The following is a 14,619-nucleotide window of genomic DNA, read 5'->3' on the forward strand; positions in this document are numbered from 1 at the left end:
TCCCAAGTCCTTTCCATGCATTATGAGATGCTACATGATCCTGCGTCTTGGCTAGCTCTCTGGTCTTACTTCCACTGTCATTCCTCTTCATTTCACCTGACACTGGTCTTGTCATTCTTTGAACATTCCAAGCCCCCTTCTGCCCTAGGGTTTTAGGATCTTTGCAGCTGGTGTTCTCAAGCGGGAAATACTCTTTTCCCAAAGAAGTGCATGGCTTGCTCCTCTCTTGGTCAGGGGTCTGCTCAACTGTTACCTCTGCAATTAGGCCTTCCCTTACCAATTTACCTAAAATAGCCTCTCCCCCGTCATTCTCTATATATTCTCTCTCTATTTTTTCTCTCTCTTCCATTTGACTCTCTCTACCTTACTATGTACAAAACAGATAAAAAGAGGAAAAAAAAACCTCCCCAGAAAATTTCTAAACACAGGCTTACCCTCAGGTCATGGAATTGGAACTCCTCCTAGGTACCAGGCAGAAGCATATATAAACTTCTTTGGTGGGATGCACTTTTAATGTTAAGCCTCAAAGAATTACCATATTTGTAGTCCTACTATAAGGTCACAATAAAAAAAAATACAGAATTCATAATGAGCCATTATGAATGAGGGCCAGCAGACAACAGACTAGTAGCAGACCCACAAATCCAGATACTGAAATTATTCAGTGCAAAAATATAAATATATTGAACATATTTTTTAAAATGGATAAAAATATTGAAAGTATGACATAGGAAGACGACTATGGAAAATGATCAGCAAATTTAAGAAATAATCAGAACTTCTAGAAAGAAAAGTATATAATGTCTATTCTAAAAAGCACATAAATACAGTTAAAGAGAGCATTAATGTATGAGAAGAATCTGAAGAATTGTATACATTGTACCAAAAAACAAGAAAGAAATAGTAAATATGATAACAGGTTAAGAAAGACAAAGGATAGAGGAGGACTAACATGTCTAATAAGAGTTCCAGGAGGAGAGGCTAGAGAGAATGAAGGAGAGGCAATATTCAAAGAGCTGATGCTGAGAATTTTCCAGAATTGTTGAAAAGGCGCTGATATTTAGGTTCAGGAAGCTCATTGAATCCCCCAATGAAAAATGAAAAGAAATCCACACCTATGCACATTACAGTGAAATAGTAGAGAGAAAGAGAAGATCTTAAAGCGAATGACAATTAGACTGAGAGTCGACTTCTACCCAGAATAAATGGAAGCCAGAAGAAAATGGGATAATATAATCCAAGTGCTAAAAAAAAATCATTGTAACCTAGAATTTTATACCTACAAAAACCTATTTTTCAAAAATGAGGGCAATATAAAGCATTCACAGGACTGGACAATTTACTACCTACAGATCTTCACCAGGAGGTGTTCTGAAGGACATATTTCAATGACAAAGAATATTATCCCAGAATTATAGGGAAAAATGGTAAGCAAAAAGAATAGTAAAATGTGGGTAAATTTTAACAAACATTGAGCTATAAAGTACAAATAATACCTACTTTCTGGGGTTAACAAAAAATAGATACAGCAGAAATACTAGACAACAGTAGTACATAAATCAGTGAGGGGTGATCAGAGTATTAAGGTACTTGAATTGTTTGGGAAAAAGATAAAGATACAGAATAATTTTACATTTTACTAAGTGAAATAGCTATTTTAAAATTTAAGGATAACCACTAAATGTTTAGGAATGTATTAATAGCATGTAATTTTTCAAGCTAATAAAAAGAGAAAAAGCAGTGAGAAAATTTTAATCCTACGCTTAGTCAATCCAAAAGAAGGAAACAGAAGAGGAAAAAAAGAAAAGGAAAGGAAGAAACATTAAAAATAGAATGAGTAAAAAGTCTACAATAAGATGGAAAAAAAGTGAAATCAAATTATATCAGTAATCACAAAGCCTGTACGTGAACTAAACACCCCACTTATGAGACAGATTGTAAAGGTGGATATTTAAAAATCCATCTATGTTCTTTTTATAGAAAATATCTTAAATATAAGGATGCAGAAAGACAAGAAGTCAAACAATTTTTTAAATGAATAATGTAAATATAAAAAAGCTGATGTGGCTATATTAATATCAGGTAAGAATCCTTTTTTGGCAGAAAGCGTATTAGAGATAAACATGATCACTTCATATTAAAGTTTCAGTTCTCTAAGAAGATATACTTCTATGCATTTAAATATCACAGCTTCCGGATATATAAAGCAAAAACTGACAAACTGCAATTGACAAACAATAATGGGCAAATCAACTGTTATAGGGGAGATTTAAATTTCTCTTAGAAATTAATAAGTCAAGCAAACAAGGATATACATGTGGACAACACAAATAACTAGCTTAATCTAATGAAACATGTAGAACAGTGTAGCCAACACCGAAGATTACATATACTTTATGTATAACCTTTTAAGTACTTACGGAAATATAAAAAATTGAGAAAAACAAAATAAACCCAAACAAAAATATATGGAGGCAAATAATAAAGGTAAATGCCGAAATTAGTAAAACAGAGGACAAAGATACCTAAAGAGGATCAACAAAAGACACATACGGTAGGGACTATCACATAGTAGGGCCAACAATTAAATATCTGTTCAGTGAATAACAAGCAACTGAAAGTATAAATGTGTGTATAAAAATCTGAACGGAAATTCACCCGTGATTAAATCTGAGTTGGGCTCTTTGGGATTAGCTCGCTTTTATTCTTTATTCTTGGTATTGTCTGAACTCCCTATGTGTATTGCTCTTATAATTTTATGAAAACACATGATTTTAAAATCAATAAATAGATTTTTGAAGGAGTAGACTAGAGGTTGGAAGTCAGGAACTATCCTAGACACCAATTCTGGTCAGAGGGCATGAGGAGGTGCAGTGTAAGTGTGTGGTCTTAGGAGATATGGAGGTGCTCTGCCCCTCACTACATGGATGACCTTAAGCATAATCTCTCTAAGCCTGTTCTCTTAAGTGGCGATAATAAAGCCTGTCTCAAAGAGTTACTGTGGTAGGTGGCCATGTAAAGCACTTAATACACTGCCTGATACTGCAGATGCTGGATAGTCATTTTCCTTCCCCTGCTTGAGGGGTTAGCATGAGGGAGATACCTGTCTCCATTTCTAAGGAATGTGCCCAGTGTGGAAGGCAACTTTGATCAGTCTGGAATATGAAACTGGATGAAAGCTTAATATGTGAAATTATATTTGTGCCCTCCCAAGGAACCAAGAAAATTAAGAAATGAACCAAGTAACTCATCATATTTATTACATGTAAGAATGAAGGTGCAGTATTATCATTTCCTTGTGATAGTCATATCTAGTAGTTCTAAAACCAATTCACAGTATTCTTGTCAGACTTATTTTATGAGACATTTAACCATTGCTAAATTAAATTTCATGAGGAAATATGCCTATATAACTTCTCTGGAGTTACAGAGATAGAAATCTGACCCATCATTTCTATTTTCATGGAAAACCATTTAGCAGAACTTCGTTCCAGTAGAAGTGTTTATTAAGTTGTAAGCCTAACACAGTTCATTGCCTGTGTATATTTCCACACAGACATTTTTCTCTGTGCAGATTTGCTCAGTTCATTATTACTGACAGCAGATGGTAGCACTTTCACATGAATTTATCTCCTGAATCGATCTAAGAAATGTCACTAAAAGGATCCCAATAGTTTTGATGTTCTTCCATCTCTGAAAAGGGTACGTTAAACGAATAAGGAGTAGAGTTTAGATTTTTTTAAAAACTCTAACACATAATTCCTAAACCAACTAATGACTGCTTTCATCTTTGATTCTGGCTGTCTGAAGGAAAAACGGTAGAAAATACAGATAATCTTTCTTGATAGCATAAGCCTTACAAAATCTCCACTGGAAAATAATGGCTTTTGGAGAATATTATCCACATTGATTGTCTGCACTGATAACATGCCTCAAATTACTTGTAAATTCTCTACTCCACTTTCTCTGAATACAAATTGCTGGGCTTGCAGAATCAGCTGATTGAATGTGACTGAAAAAAATAGTATTGGCTCAGGTCATTATGCTAACTTTGAATTCTGTGATTTCTGCGGCATTAAGATCTCCACAAGATTAACCACATTTTTCACTTACAGACCTATTGCCTTGATTTAGGCTTAAATCAATTTAAAATTATCAGACAAGAAGATTTAATGTTTGATAAATGAGTGAATGATATATGAATTCTAGTCACATAAAGGAAACTTGTTATTTTTCTATATCATATGATCATTATTCCATTCTTCATAACTCAAGGGTTTATATTCAGTAGTCCTATATATTTAGAAACAAGGATTTATTTAGAATATTCTAAAAATTAATTTTCCATTTGTGTTTGAAAAGTAATGATTTGGCTAATTCGCCACAACTAAAAGAAACTGATACATTTTAGAAAGCATTGAGTATTGAAGCATGTACAGTTTAACCATGTAAATTAATTATGGATGCTTTTGACACATTGCTAGAAGAGTGCTCATGATTAACAACAAACTTAAAGGATTTGCTTCACAACAAGAAAAAGCTTTTGGGTTCCATATGCTCTCAAAAACATGCTTACTAATATTCTAACAACACAGGCACAACTTAATACTGGCTTTTTTTTTTTTTTTTTTTTTTTTGAGACAGAGTCTTATTCTGTTGCCCAGGCTGAGTGCAGTGGCACAATCTCTGCTCACTGCTACCTCTGCCTTCTGGGTTCAAGCGATTCTCCTGCCTCAGCCTCCCAAGTATCTGGGACTACAGGCGCCTGCCACCACGCCCAGCTAATTTTTGTACTTTTAGTAGAGACAGGTTTTCGCCATGTTAGCCAGGCTGGTATTGAACTCCTGGCCTCAAGTGATCTGCCCACCTCAGCCTCCCAAAGTGCTGGGATTACAGGTGTGAGCCACCATGCTCGGCCAATCTGACTTAATTCTGCTAAAAGATGGCAACTTTGGGCCAGGTACAGGGGCTCATGCCTATAATCCCAGCACTTTGGGAGATTAAGGTGGAAGGATCAATGAGTTCAGAGTTCAAGACTAGCCTGGCTACATAGTGAGACTTTATCTCTTAAAAAAAAAAAAAGAAAAGAAAAAAGAAGAAAAAAATTATTTAAAAAATAAAATACAGCAACTTTATTCAATATGCTTTCATTTCTTTCCCCTTCCTTTGTACCATTATTGTCATGTATATTACATTTATGTTATAAACTCAACACTACAGTGTTCATGATTTTTGCTTATATAATCTTATGTCTTTTTTAAAAAATTAAGAAAAGAGAAAGTACTTAGTCTTTTTTATTCACCATTTATGACACTTTTCGTTTTTCCCTGTAGATCTGAGTTATACTCTGGTATTATTTCCTGAAGGACTTTTTTTAGTATATCTTATAAGGCAAATCTACTAGCAAGGAATTCTCTCAGTCTGTTTCCCTGGGAATATATTTATATTACTTTCATTTCTGAAGAATGTAGAATTCTTGGTTGACAGTTCAGGTTTTTTCCCTCATTACTCTGAATATATCATTCTGCTCCTATCTGGACTGATAAGAAGTCAGCTGTTTTTGAATTGTTATTCCTCTTTATGTGATGAGTCCTAAAGGACTCTCTTGCTGTTTTTAAGATTTTCTCCTTGTCTTTGGCTGTCAGCTATTGGACTATGATGTGTCTAGGTGTGGGTCTTTTTATATTTCTCTTTAGAGTTTGTTGAGCGTCTTGGATCTGTAGATTAATGTATTTCATCAAAGTTTGAAATTTTTAGCCAGTATTTCTTCAGCTATTTTGCCTGCCCTTTTCTCTCCTTCTCTTTTTCAGATTGGGATTATCTGTATTCTGGTACGGTTGATGTTATCCCACAGATGTCTAAGGCTCATTTTTCTTCAATTTTTTCTTCTCTTTTCTTCACATTGAATACTTTCTATTAATATACTTTCAAATCCACTAATTATTTCTACTCCTGTCTCATATTTACTATTGAGTCCATCTAGTGAAATTTTTATTTCTCTTATTGTACTTTTCAACTCTAGAATTTCTATTTAGTTCTTTTTATAGTTTGTATTCCTCTATTGAGATTAGCTATTTGCAGAGCCATTGTCATAATTTTTCTGTTTTAATTCTAGTTTTCTTTAATTCACTGAACACATTTATAATAGCTGCTTTGAAATATTTGTAAATCCAACATCTGAGTCTATACTCAGAGTCAGTTTTTAATAATGAATTTTCCCCCTGGTATGAACCACACTTTTTGGTTTCTTTGCATGTCACATAAATTCCTTTGAAAACTAGACATTTTAGATAATATATTGCAGCAATTCTGGATTCCAATATTTTTTCCTGAGGGTTGTCTTTTTCTTGTTGTTGCTGTCGTTTTTGTTTGGTTTAGTAATTTTCCTAGGCTTTATCTGCAGATTTTTTTTCCCTGTAAGTGTGGCCACTGATGTCTTTGCTACTGGTTTTTTAATTCTTATTTTTATTTTTTAGTCTGCCTTCCTCAGGGTTATCCAGCTATGTCTGTAAAGCTTGCAGGTTGGCCAATGATTGGACAGAAATTATACTCAAATACCTCAAGCCTATAATGCCTTTTTCTTTTACCAATGGATGTGTACGTGGATTGGGAACACGCTAAAACCTCAAGTAGTATTCATGTTGGCCTTAGCTCTTACTTCCCATTAGGCCTTCTCGTGTCTCCACTGAACATCCCCTTCCCATCAGCTAGTGATGCCTGGAGAACTTATCTACCCCTTCCGTGGCTGTCTTATTTCCAGAATGTCCCCATTAAATTACTGGTAGTTTGCTGCTTGCCTCAACTGGGACTGCAACCTCTGGCTAGCAGAGCTGCAGCTTTTTTCTTTTCATTTAGTACCTATTTTGCTATTTTTATTGACAGTGCTGCTGAGCAATAGTTTTAGCTGTCTGTTGGAAATCAGGCCAGCCCCTCTGGCTACACAGTTATTGGCTCTTATGGCCAGACTGCTCTGGTAAAACTTCTGTTGATGGAGTGGCTGGGGACATTGGGGAAGAGGAGGAGGGGATATGGAAGTACTTCCAGGCAAGAAGGCTTCAGATTCCCTCTGTTTCTAACTTGAAGTTTAGCAGATTATCATGAACTAAACACTTCTCAGATTTTATATTTGCCCTTGGTTGATTTCCAGGACCCAAAAATGGTTAGTTTTTGACAATTTTGTTCATTTTTATACTTATTTTCTGGGGAGAGGATTTGCTGACTTCTTTATTCTATCACAGCTGGAAGTCCACTTTTATTGTTATTAATTTATAAAATTATTCTAAAAGATTACATAAGTATATCTTATAATTCCTATTTTAAGCTGATCAGCATATTATAGGCTTGATTCTTTTGAACCAAAAGCATTTTGCCAAAACAATATAATTTTTATTTTAAAATCCAATTTATTAATAAATGTAAACTTTTAATTTTTAAAGACCATCATTCATTTTAATATATTCTATTTAATTATATAAATATAAGGTCTCCGTATAGTAAAGGATAAAGAATTTTTTAAAGATGGCCAAACCTGCTTTAAAGAAATGCTCAAGCTATTCTAAAAGCTCTTCAAAGGCATGAAAGTCTCAATTATTTTAAAAAGTGTTTTAAATGAGCATTGCCGTGCATTTTATTCTATTAGAACATAACCTTAAATGCTAATATGACTGTTTTATGTTCTTTGAGGAAAAATGAATATTAAAATGTTGTAGATTACTGAAGTGTTTTTGTAGTACCTAAGCTTTTATTTTAAATTAAATTCATTTAAATTATTTTTCATTAATTTGGTTTTAAACTTGAATACAAATATAGTGATAGTTCTAGTTGCCATATAGACCTAGACCTTTTACTAATTCAGACCTTTCTTCCTTTCACTTATAAACAGTTGTCAAATATTCCTAAACACTTAGATACTGGTCAGTGATGCTTTTAATATGCTACTTAATTTACAGGAACGTCCTATTTTTAGATTGAAATTTGGCTTTATTATAGGGTACCATAAGACTACTTTCTGAATGTCTGGCTGTTATCCTTTTCTGTTTAGATATTAATGGGTTAAATACTAATAGCCAACTAAGTGTCTGCTATGTGTCAGGTACTGTTCTATGTACTTCTGTGGTATTATCTCATTGAAGGGTCACAGTCAATCTCTGAGACAGATACTATCATTAGCCACAGTTACCAGATGAGGAAACAGAGACATAAAATGGTTAAGTGACTTTCCCAATAGCTCACAGCTACCAAGTGATAGAGCAGGACTTGATCTCAAACAGTCTTAACCATAGAGCTCATGCATGTGCTTACTCACTTGCTATGTGGAATGAAAAAAAGATGACTTATAGAAGTAAAGTCCATGTCTTTACAAGGCAGCATCAAATGAGCAGAGCTGCAGTGTGCCATGGTCCTAAGACTCCTCTAAGAAAATGGTCCCCTGAACTGTAAGTGCCTATCCACCTCTTAGATAAGAGATGCCAAAGGGAGAGTGAGTCTTGGAGAGAGTGGAGGCTGTGTGATTGAACTGATCCTCCCTATTAGGAGTGTTTCCGTCTAGTGGAAATTTGGAACTCTAGGTTTCATTTCATTAAAGTCAACATGTACTTTACATCAATAAGATTGGATTATACCTCTTTATTCCTTCCATTGGCAACTACGTAAGTCATCCCAAAAGAATTTAGACTACATTTATCTTTTTTAAATCCCAGCTTTCTAAACAGTCATTATTTTAGTCCAGGATAATTCTAAATTTTTTTGCATTTTTCCTGCATATTTCCTATGCTCATTTCCCCATAGGGTCATCTGCCCCCACATTCTGTTCCCAAATCTCTGCATGGTTGTTTTTTCCTTATCGTTCTGATCTTTGATTAAGTTTCACCTTATTTTAGTCCATTTAGGCTGTCATAACAAAAATACCATAGACTGGGTGGCTCAACAACCAACACTTATTTCTCCCAGTTCTGAAGGCTACAAGATCCAGGATGAGGGCACTGGAAGATCCAGTGTCTGGTGAGGACCCGTTTCCTATTTCATATATGCCATCTTCTCACTGTATCCCCACACGATAGGAAAAGAGTGAGAAAGCTCTCTGGGTCTTTTTTAAAAGGGCACTAATCCCATTCATGAGGGGTTCACCCTTATGACCAAATCACCTGCAAAAGGCTGCACCTCCTAATACCATCACCTTGGTGGTTAGGATTTCAACATATGAATTTTAGAGGGATACACACATTCAGTCCATTGTATCACCTCTTCCTTTAGGCCTTCCCTTTCCAAGTCTAATGTCACCACAATCCCTCCAGAATCATTTTACCCTGTTGTGTTTCCTTTGAAGGGCTTATAATTATCTGGATTATCTTATTTATTCATTCTGTGTGTTTATTGGCTGTCACCTGCACTGAAATCTAAGTTCCATGGGATCAGGAACATTGTTTATCTAAGAGATGCAGTGGTCTCTATAACTATAGCTAGAAGTATTCTGGCAGACGCATAAAAAAGATGATTGATTAATATGTGTTGAATTGCTAAATATTAGTTTAAGGCAGGTAAGGGAAACCAGACTCAAGTTGGACAGGAGGACTTGGCATAGGCCCAACACATCAGGGCTTTGAGCCCAGGGCCCAGTTAGGGATGGGAATGAAGGTTGGGAAGAGAGCTGTAGAGAGGAAGCTGACGCCTTGCTGGAAGAATCAGGCCACTGGTCAGAGTCACCTGGAGGTGGCACTCAGGGAGAAAAAAATGCCAGGTGGTGCTAAAAATGCCAGATACATGCAATAACCTATAACTAGTGGATAACTCATCCCTCACCACCACCACCCCAAATCTCCATACCCAGTGTCACCAATACAAGAGGAATTGTCCCTTCTAGTTCTTGTGAGTGGATGTGTGCATAAGCATGCAGACATGAATGTTTGGAGCTGAGGGGTAGAGGCAGCAAGGACAGCCACATAATTCATCCCATCAACAGCTCTGAGTTCAGCCTCCCCTTGAGTTGGCTGAGAGAAGAAGCCAAGAGAAGAAGCTAGGCATCCCCTAGTCTAAATCCAGCCTACAAGCCTGTTTCACTTGTCCCACTCCATGTTGAAAAATAAATTATGCCAACACTTAAATGTAGGAGGTTTAACATAAACTTCGGCTTTTCTAGGTTAGTTTCACAAATAGGGAGGTCTGGAGCATGCTGAACCTGCATTCCCACATGGGACAGTTGGCTGGAGCAGAGTAGCCAGCATGGCCTCGGATGGGTGCACTCTGCAGTTCCTCACGGGCCCCGTCATCTGCTGGTGTATTTAGCTGGCATTATCCCCTTAGGTCACCTGCTTTGTCTTCATAGGTATTTGAGTTTGCAGTGTTGGTATAATGGTTAATCCACAATATAAATAATCAATAAATGTATCATCAATAATAGTGTTTTTGTTGGTAGAACTTGTGCACAGATTACCCACTACATAGAAACCTCCTAGGGCTCCCCATTGCTTGCCAAATGATGTTCACGTCCCTAACTTGGGTGTGGTCTGACCTATATCTTATATCTAATTACTACCTTATAAAAGGAACAGAGTTACATTTCAGGCTTTTAACTTATAAAAACAGCCCTGTAGGCTTGGGAGAGACAGAAGGAGAGAAATGAGGAAAAAGAAAAACAAAAACTCAGAGACGGAAAGAGAGAGAGAGAGAGACAGACAAGTAGAACAATTTAAATAGTGCAGGCCATCTCCTCCCATCCCTGGTTCTACTCGTGGAACATGTGCCCACTGGCACTGGATACATATAGGCTTGAAACAACATGTTGACAAAATTTGTGTAAAGAAATATGCAAATGATTTTGAGTCTCTTACCATTGACAAAGAGGTGAATAAAATGAATTGTTTAGGTTGTCAAACTACTGAGCTTTGTGAACATCCTTGAAGAAAAACTGAAGAATAATGATAGGCCAAAGAGAAACACTGGCCAACAGAGAGGGAACTGATAAAATGCAACTACAGTTTATATTGTGTAAACAAGAATGGGCGCCCTGCTATACTCGACCATACTGCTTTATCAATGAATAGTCCTTTCTCACCAACTTCTGATGTTTGGATTATAAATTGTTTTTAAAAATAGAAAATAAACCTGTATATTAATTCATTAACTTGGAATTTGAGACAAACCTTTATTTTAAAGGAGTAAACCAGATAAATTATTTTAGTCTTTTCAAAGTAACTCACACTGATCCTGGACCAATTCTGATTCTTACAGGAACATCCAATACTTGGGCAACCCTTTTTTGTACTTCATCCCTGCAAGACAAATGAATTCATGACTCCTGTATTAAAGAATTCTCAGAAAATCAATAAGTAAGAAACACCATCAAGATACATTAGCTTCTACTCTGATTTTAAAAGTGTAAATCTTTTTATGTGACTCTAAATGCTAGGCTAAAAAAGAAATATTAATAATAATATTGGCTAGCAATGATTTTTATGATATGCTAGATGCTGTTCTAAGAGTTTTAGATACAGTAAGACATTGGATTTTTGCAGCATTCCTATGTGCTAAGTACCATTATTTTACCCAATTTACAGAGGAGGAAGTTACAGAACAGAGGAGTTAAGCCACTCAAACAAGGTTACACAGCTAGTTAAGTGGTGGGATTTGAATCTAAGCATTTTGGCCTCAGAACCATGCTCTTAATCACTGCACTCTGCTACCTTAGTAAGTGCTGTAAACTGCAAGGGTAAAATTTGAATAATCAAGAGGAGTCAGGAGCCAGTACCTTACTTCATTCTTCAACTACCCTAATGAGGGATCTTCACAGGCTCTCTGGACCTTAAATTCTTGTCAAGCAATGGGGCTGGCATTCAGAAATGCTGAGATTCCAGGTGGTAGGTACAAATCTTTGAAGAAAGCCTCACTTCTGTTATTGTTGGTGACCAACTGATGTTCTTCCATTCATCCAAAAACTACAATGGAAACGTTAGCATGGCCTGTATTTCACTTGTTTCCTAGGAATGTCAACTATATCACATCATGGCTGAGCATTGTAGGGCCAGTTGTTGGGCTGAATCTACCTCTGAGTTATGCCAAAGCAACCTCTCAGGATGAACGAAATGTCGATTGACAAGGTAAAAGAAAAGCCTGGATTTAATGTTTTGCTGTTACAAAGATCAATGTCTCCATTGCATTTAGACTCATCCCACCAAATGCAGAATTTGCTTTCATCTTTAGTGCGCAAACCCTGACTTAATTTTTAGTTTTCCAATCAGTCCCTTACCAAGTTATTTAGGACAGGGATCCCCAAATCCCAGGCCACAGACTGGAACCAGGCCTCACAGCAGGAGGTGAGCAGCAGCTGGGTGGGCGAGCAAGCGAGCATTACCACCTGAGCTCTTCCTCGTATCAGATCAGCTGCAGCATTGGATCCACATAGGAATGTGAACCCTATTGTGAACTGCGCATCTGAGGGACCTAGGTTGCGCGCTCCTTATGAGACTCTAACCAATGCCTGATGATCTGAGGTGGAACAGTTTCATCCTGAAACCATCTCCCATTCGGTCTGTGAAAATGGTTTTCCCTGAAACTGGTCCCTAGCGCCAAAAAGGTTGGGGACCACCAATTCAGGAAATATTTTACTTTGCTGTAAGTAGCATGCACTCAATGACAGGAATGGATAGTTTTATTTTAGTACTGATATTCTTAAATAAGTCTTTACTGCTCAGTTAATCTTTTATTCTCTTGGCTTTTGTTTTATGTTCTTCAGATTCTTCTATTGAGCTTAGGAATTGTGGCATGAAGAATGCCAAGAGTTTACCTGGCCAGCCCTGGCTATAATAGGACCAATACCGTGGAATATTTCATCTCACCAAGATTTGACCTGGATTATTTTTCCCTTGGACACAAATGTCTACAGCAACTGATGTTTGATAGACTGAATGTTTAGAAGAAACACTTCAAAGGCATACATCATGGCCAGACATGGTGGCTCACACCTGTAATCCAAGCACTTTGGGAGGCCAAGGTGGGAGCATCACTTGATCCTGGGAGTTCGAGACCAGCCTGGGCAACATGGTGAAACCCTGTCTATACAAAAAGTTGCCTGTTTATGGTGGTGTGTGCCTGTAGTCCCAGCTCCCCAGGAGGCTGAGGTGGGAGGGTTGGCTTGAACCCAGGAGGCAGAGGTTACAGTGAGCTGAGACTGTGCCACTGCAGTCCAGCCTGGGTGACAGAGCCAGACGCTGTCTCAGAAAAAAAAAAAAAAAAAAAAAGACACATCACTATAAATAGCAAAAAAACAAATCTAACTTACTAATACTAGGAACACCAACATTATTAGGGCACTTGCAGGTTATTCTTTTCTAGGCCAAGTACTTCACTTCCATTTGTCTGACATGGAGATTGAGGGAGAAATGTATTTGTGTGTTCATTTTAATGTAAGATATACAAAAATTAAATTACTGGATTTACCTGTCCCTGAAACTGGTGTTATAAACATGACCTATCTTAAGTGATTCTCCCATAGTCAAACTCAGGAACAATAGATTATTTCTGTTTTACTCCAAAAGAGAGAGAGAGAGAAGCGAGTGTGTGTGTGTGTGTATGTATGTGTGGGTGTTTGTGTAGATAGATAGATGTAAAATAAAGAAAAAACACAATATTTTACTGTGAGATAATATGTTTTACCAGAAAAGTGTGGCATAGTAATTAGAAGTTTTCTAAAAAGCTATAGGAAATATTTAAACATTAAAATTTCTTTTTGACCTATAGTAATAAAACAATGGTCATTTTACCCCTCTGCTTCTCAACCCCACAGCTGTTCTGCTGTACTCTTTGAGGGCTCTTGAGCGAGTCTTCATGTCCCTGAGACTTATTTTCCTCATCTTTAATTTGAAAATAACAAGCTACCTCATAGGGTTGCTGTGAGAACCACATGAGATCATTAATGCATGATAAGATATTGTAAAGTATTATACAAATATTCATTAAATGCTCACCTTTCTTGTATATAATTGGTATTCACTAAGGCTGTAAATAAGTTTCATAGCCAGTTAAGTATTAAGATAAACCTAACCTGGAACAATTTTTTTTTTTATTGCTTGTTTTTTTTTTTTTTGTTTTCATTTGCTAGGAGCTGAAATGAAGATTAAAATGTCATTGGCTTTTTAGAGAGTCTAGATTAGTGTCTTTGAATGAGGGATATACTTAAAATCACCTGAGGATCGTTTACAGCTCCAGATGCTGGGGCCACCTGACACAGTCTCTCTGGGGTGATTCTGCTCTGGAGAACCTCTGGTCTGGATATACCTTTATTGTGACATTGATTTGTATTGTTTTGCTCTACTGACAGGCCTTTTCCAATCCATACAAGCTGAACTTGCTTCCTAATGTTTGTCTAGGCCTTACATGGATAGTAAGGAAGCTTAGGAGACATGTCCACAAGGCAGCCCACTTGTAGGAAACCAGTTCAGGTGAGGACATCATTCACCAGTGGATCACCAAGCACCGTGACAGCACCCTCAGTCCACATCTGCAGATTAAGAGCTGAACTCTGACAGAGAAAGTGGAAGTAGAGAAAGGGTTAATTCAAACTGCTAGAAAAGCTAAAAGTAAATTTTACAATGCTGAGCTGCCCATATTCATGCTAGGATGAGAGCC

The 14,619-nt window shown here is 36.8% G+C and overlaps 1 protein-coding gene across 11 annotated transcripts in view; it reads left to right on the forward strand.

The window, feature by feature from the left end:
* The window catches only part of ATG10 (autophagy related 10), a 293,531-nt gene extending 279,563 nt beyond the window's left edge, over window positions 1-13,968 (forward strand). For 10 of the 11 annotated variants that reach the window (XM_054488329.2, XM_054488323.2, XM_054488326.2 and 7 more), the window contains 3 exons: window positions 11,227-11,324; window positions 11,977-12,092; window positions 12,728-13,968. In XM_054488329.2, coding sequence (XP_054344304.1) covers window positions 11,227-11,324; window positions 11,977-12,088 — 210 coding nt within the window. In that variant the 3' untranslated portion in view covers window positions 12,089-12,092; window positions 12,728-13,968. The remainder of the gene's footprint in view (window positions 1-11,226; window positions 11,325-11,976; window positions 12,093-12,727) is intronic. The other variant, XM_054488330.2, reaches the window with a different exon arrangement.
* Window positions 13,969-14,619: the final 651 nt, after the last annotated feature.

The sequence above is a fragment of the Pongo pygmaeus genome, chromosome 4 (genome assembly GCF_028885625.2).
Source record: "Pongo pygmaeus isolate AG05252 chromosome 4, NHGRI_mPonPyg2-v2.0_pri, whole genome shotgun sequence".
Taxonomy (NCBI): Eukaryota; Metazoa; Chordata; class Mammalia; order Primates; family Hominidae; genus Pongo; species Pongo pygmaeus.